The following is a 5362-nucleotide window of genomic DNA, read 5'->3' on the forward strand; positions in this document are numbered from 1 at the left end:
TAAATTGCAAAACCCAAAGTGGAATTAATTAAAATATTTTTAAAGAGGTGAAATCTCCTCGTAAATCAACTTGAAGTGTCTATTTCCCTCCTTTTTCATCTCTCTCTTCTTCTTTTCTTTATGTCTCTCAACATTTGCCCACCCCTGCCAAGCTACCGAGCACCATCACAAAACCCACCAAGCCACCCTAACCGTATTTGTCACTTCCCCCCGTAGTTCCCTGTCATTCTGATCAACCTAATTAATTCGATTATTAAATCAATCTAATTTTTCATTGGTGATTTACATAGGATCTCACAAATATGAGCAGCTTAAACCATTAAAATAAAATTCGTAGTGAGACTTACAAGCCCCATTGAATGCTCTAGTGAGAAACCGATCCCTTCGACTTATATATCACGACTTTAAACTTAATTGATTCAAAATGTCAAAGCATGTTTGTTTTTGCATCGGAAATAAACTCTATAATAGATTTGTAAAATGCTTATCGGTGAAGATATGTGGAACATAGAGTTGATTACATCAACGAAAAAACAGTTAATGTTGTAAATATTAAAAGAAAAATTATTCAAAGCACCATTTTCTCCTCTTCTGAGGGTTTGGTCTCCGAAAAGCCATTCTCCACCACTTTCCTCTCTTCTGAGGGTTCGGTCACTGCAAAGCCATTCTCCACCCATGCAAGATAGCCTCCTCCCATATTGCACACATTCTTGAAATCCTGCAATTCCCATTACACAACAAATTGCTCTTTTATTTCCTGATGAGGGTTTATAGAAAGAAAAATTGAATTAAATTAAAACTAAAATTAAGAAAGAGCATGGTTATTGTAAACACCTGAGTGAAAAGTTGAGACCGATTCCTAATTTTTGTCTAGTGAGGCAAAGTTTTCCAAAAATAATACACAATTTTTTTTTTATTTGATGAAATAGATGAGAGAGAGGGAGAGTAAGGGAATAAAAACAAGTGTTATTAATAAAGACAATAAAAAAATGGAAGGAAAAGTTTTAAATAATTGTTAAAACATGGGTAATTTTTGACATTTTCAAACTAATGGTAGAGCAATTTTAAAAATATTTTAAAAAATGTCGGTAATATTATAATTTTTAAAAAGTCAATGGGGCAACTGCTCCCACTCACCCCTTCCAGGCTCCATCAGAAATTAATTCCCAAAGGCCAAAGCATTTGTTTACAGAGATCATGCGGTTCATTTATTTATTTTTATTTGAAAAAAAATGATGAAAAAAAGTCATTCTCCTCTTTAATGCTGTGTTTGGTTGAGGAATTTAGGGAGGGATTTGGAAAGGAAAAGGAAAAAGATGTGTGAAACTATGTGAAATATAGGCATAATTTATTCACATTTCACTTACCTTTTCCATTTCCGTTTTCAAATCTCTTCTCAAATCCCCCAACCAAACATAGCATAAAGGATAGATTAGTTGTCTTTTTTTTTCTTTTTTCTTTTTTAAATTTTAAAATATGTGATAGATTTGACAAAAAATCCATATTGGATATTCCATCGTTAAAAGAGATATCTATTTATTGCAAATGATACATATAAACTAAGAAATTAGAAAATGAGAGAATTGAGAAGATAAACTTACTGCTTTAAGAAGATCAGTTGTTGCATAGACCGACCTCACCCCACTTTGGCATCCCTTTGAACAATCAAAACAAAAAACAAAAACAGTAAAATCAGAAACAATAATTCACCAATTATTTAATTCTTTGCGGGTGATTTATGAAGTATTTTACTAGAAAGATAAAATTAAAACCAACAATAATATTATATTTTATATTTACCACGACAAGGTGATCATCTGGTTTGCAAACTGATAAAACCTGCTCCATAAATTCAGGATTCTTCACCCTTCCTGAAATTCAACAATATATATATATTTACAACAGATTTTCATAAATTGGGATTACTCCAAAAATCCCAAAGTAAGAAATTAAAAAAAAAAAAAAAAAATTTGGATGAGGCTAAAAATTAACCTTCAGGGTTGTTAAACATGTAAGGAATGTTCAAAGCATTCTCAACATCTACATGCCCCTTCTTGAACTCCTCCTCCGTCCTAGTTATTATTCATTTCAATAATCCCAAAATTATAAAACAATAAAATTTAATTTTAGGATAAATTTCAAACACACATCTTGAGATTTACTTAAACTATAAATTATTCTCTGTAATTCTAAAAATTACATTATGCCTCATAAGATTTTTAATTTCATAACAAATAGGTCCTTTTATTAATAAATCATCAAATTAATTAACAATTTTTAATAATATTAAAATTTTATTTCAATTAATAATTCAGATAGTTTTAATATTATATAGATGAACAGTTAGAAATTTTACTTTTTTAATTAATTCTGTTAAATAAAAATTCTGATAGAAAGATATTTGTAATTTTTCAAATCACAGAAGACATTTTGTATTTTAAACAAATATCAAAAGTGTATTTGTAATTTACCCATAATTTTAAAATATAACCAAACACACATGTTTAATGTAAACTGGGGTAGTAGTCCCTCTTGTTTACTTATTGTGTTAATGTAATTCATATATAATTCTAATAGCAACAATTTTACCGTTTAATTTTACATTTTGTGTTTAATTGATAATGATCATCAGTATTTTAATGAAAAATAGAACAAAATTGACACGACTATAAACGTAATAATGCCCTTTGGCAACATTACATGGTATGAGAGCTATGTTAGAAATGGTTTGAAAAATAGATTGGAAAAAAATAGATTTTTTCTAAATTTTAGGTGAGACTCATGTGTCAAAGTTGGCGGGTCTAAGTGATAACGTGTTCTATGCCGCACTGTGATTCACGTAGTATATTTGATTACTCAAAACCATTATTGGGTGAATGAGAAATTAAAACCAAAGTAAACTCCACATAAATGGTATTCTTGGTGAAATTTCCATAAAGGTCGAATTAACATTTGTCCCACATTGTTTTGAAAGACAAACTTTGTGTGGATTTATAAGGTTTGGATTTAGAACTTGGGGTAAGCCTTAAGGGGCACTTAAGTTTTGTAGAGGGAGAGGTTATGGACAAAGTGAGTTGGACCCATTGGATCCAAAACAAGCACGCTTGCCGTCGTTCGGGTGGGCTGGGCCTAGGTACATGGAGTGAGGTTGGGCTTGTCCGGCCCAATACATCTTTGTGGACCAAAAAGTTTTGAATTTTATTTTTTCTAAAATTAAAATTCTTATATTTTTTGGAATTTAAATTTCAAAATTAATTCCGAAATAATGTCCAGATTTTTTCTCCACCAAACAGGTTTATATTTGTTTGAATTTAAACTGAACAGATTCAGTATCTGTTCAAATTTAAACCGAAATAGTGCCTTACCTATTCAATTCAAACTAGACAGGTTCTTTATCTGTTCGAACAGGTACCATACCTGTTGGATTCAAACCTAAAAAGCCACATTTACACCTATAAATGGACAAGTTCTTCATTTGGATTTTCCTTCAATTTTCGTTCTTCTCTGCTGCTGTTAATCTCTTCATTTTGCTGCATTAATTTTCTATGAGAAATAGTGTAAACACAAAGTGTGTTCGTTGTGCAAATAGTGTGTAGTGCTGCTATTATTCGTTGTTAATTATTTTATCCTGAGAGATAGGCGTCTGCAATATGAAATTACCGTGGAGAGGACGAATCTGTCTTAAGAACACAGTGTTAAACATTGGACTTAATCAAAATTTTGTTCGAGAAATTAATAAGGTAAGTAATTAATTTATTTTCTGTTTTATTAATTTTTCTTTTTCGGATTCTAATTTTATTTTTATAACAAAACAAGAATCTGTTAGTTTTATTTTTTTTTATATACTATTTTGATTTTTATGATAAAAAAGTCTCTCTCCTTTTCTTTAATTCTTTTTTTTGAATACATTAAAGATTGGCCAACAAGCTAGATCTTAGATAGTTTAGCAGACCAAATCCATGTACAAGATCTATTTCTCTAATTTCTCATCTCTATGTCAACTCCCACATCCCTAAGCTTACACAAATTTGATTCATATAATCAAAGCCCAACAAAATTGACACAATAGATAAAATACAAAATTTTATTTTCAGTCAAAAATCAGAACCATCATTATTAATTGGATCAATTACATGCAAAATATAAAATTAAAGTGTAAAATGCTATAAAAATTTTGCCCCGAAAAGTAAACCACCCAAACTCATAATTGACAGAAATAAATAGTGGAATAGGGTAGTTTTAACCTAACGTCGAGAAAACGATGGCCTGAAGTGATGAGAAGTTTAGCAGCGTGAACATCAATAGTCACCACTTCTGGTGCTTTGCTGCCAAAAAAAAAAAAGGTATAAATAAATTCAAGAACAGCCCACATTCAAATGTTTTTCAAACTATACAAATATGTATGTATACCTTGGTTGGGTGTCCATGAAATTGAAGTGGAGGAGGCGGTGGAGGATCGTGATCTCAGGGGTGGGTTGCAGATCTCGGCGGGTGTGCTGTTTGCTTGGTTCGGAGGAGAGAGGTGGTGTTAGTGGTGTGGTGGGGTGGGTGCTTGAAGAGGCTGTGACTGCTCACTCGCTTGTTGGTTTTGTTGTTGTGTTGTGTGGTTGTGCTTGTGGTTTTACGTCTTCCAAGTTTCCAACACGACAAACTCCATTGTTTTCAGTGGATCAGTTGCGTGTACTACTTACTGAGGTCTATTTTAAAAGCATCTCCAGTCCAATCCAATCCTCTTATCAAAATATTTTTTATTCAAAAAAGTAGATTTAGAGTCAATTATTGGTCGTGTTGGGACCGTGGCTACAGGCTGTTTTTAGCCTCTAATATAAAAGAAAAATATTTTAGAACTTTAATTTTTGAACTTTAAAATAGCTCTAATGAGTTGATAGTGGGTTTCACTCATACTGATGTGATATTTTGATTTTAGTTTATTTTGATTTAATTTTTTTTATTTATTGCTATGTCATTAGTATTCCATTAGAATACTAAAATTAGTAGTCTGAATCATTACTAAATATAAAAAGGCTTTTTAACCACTCATTGATGTAAAAAAAATATATATATATATATAACTCAGCAGTGGGGTAACTTACACTGTCAACGTGATAGTGTAGGTACAAGTAGGGGCAGTCTCATCATTTCAGAAAATTAAATGGTAATTTTGGTCCCGTTTGGTAAAATTGTGGGAAAGTGATTATAATTTATAACTTAATAGCTTATGACTTATAACTGTGAATATAAGCTGATTTTTTACTTATAAATTAAGTTTCTCCTCTACACTCAAAGAATAAGTTGATTTTTGACTTACAAAAAGTTATAAGCCGTATTGTTAAACTGAACCAAACACATCAAAATAACTTAA

The 5362-nt window shown here is 31.1% G+C and overlaps 1 protein-coding gene across 2 annotated transcripts; it reads right to left on the reverse strand.

Annotated features, from left to right (window-relative positions):
• Positions 1-355: 355 nt before the first annotated feature.
• On the reverse strand, positions 356-4721 carry LOC114285260 (thiosulfate sulfurtransferase 18). Of its 2 annotated transcripts, none has more exons than XM_082891670.1 (6): positions 4411-4721; positions 4245-4325; positions 1993-2072; positions 1801-1871; positions 1602-1655; positions 356-718 (listed from the first exon to the last, which is right to left on the reverse strand). In XM_082891670.1, exons 1-6 carry the CDS (start codon positions 4425-4427, stop codon positions 569-571), a joined length of 453 nt encoding a protein of 150 aa, XP_082747796.1. In that variant the 5' UTR covers positions 4428-4721; the 3' UTR covers positions 356-568. The 2 variants fall into 2 exon arrangements, with proteins under 2 accessions (XP_082747796.1, XP_082747798.1); XM_082891672.1 differs by having other exon boundaries at positions 635-757.
• Between the last annotated feature and the right edge of the window lie 641 nt (positions 4722-5362).

The sequence above is a fragment of the Camellia sinensis genome, chromosome 1, assembly GCF_055761805.1.
Source record: "Camellia sinensis isolate YWXY chromosome 1, ASM5576180v1, whole genome shotgun sequence".
Taxonomy (NCBI): Eukaryota; Viridiplantae; Streptophyta; class Magnoliopsida; order Ericales; family Theaceae; genus Camellia; species Camellia sinensis.

Coding starts and splice junctions, on each gene's coding strand:
- LOC114285260 (XM_082891670.1), bottom strand. Junction 2,073..4,244: donor CATCGTTTTCTCGACGTTAG/GTTAAAACTACC, acceptor AATAATAACTAG/GACGGAGGAGGAGTTCAAGA. Junction 1,656..1,800: donor CAGATGATCACCTTGTCGTG/GTAAATATAAAA, acceptor GATTGTTCAAAG/GGATGCCAAAGTGGGGTGAG.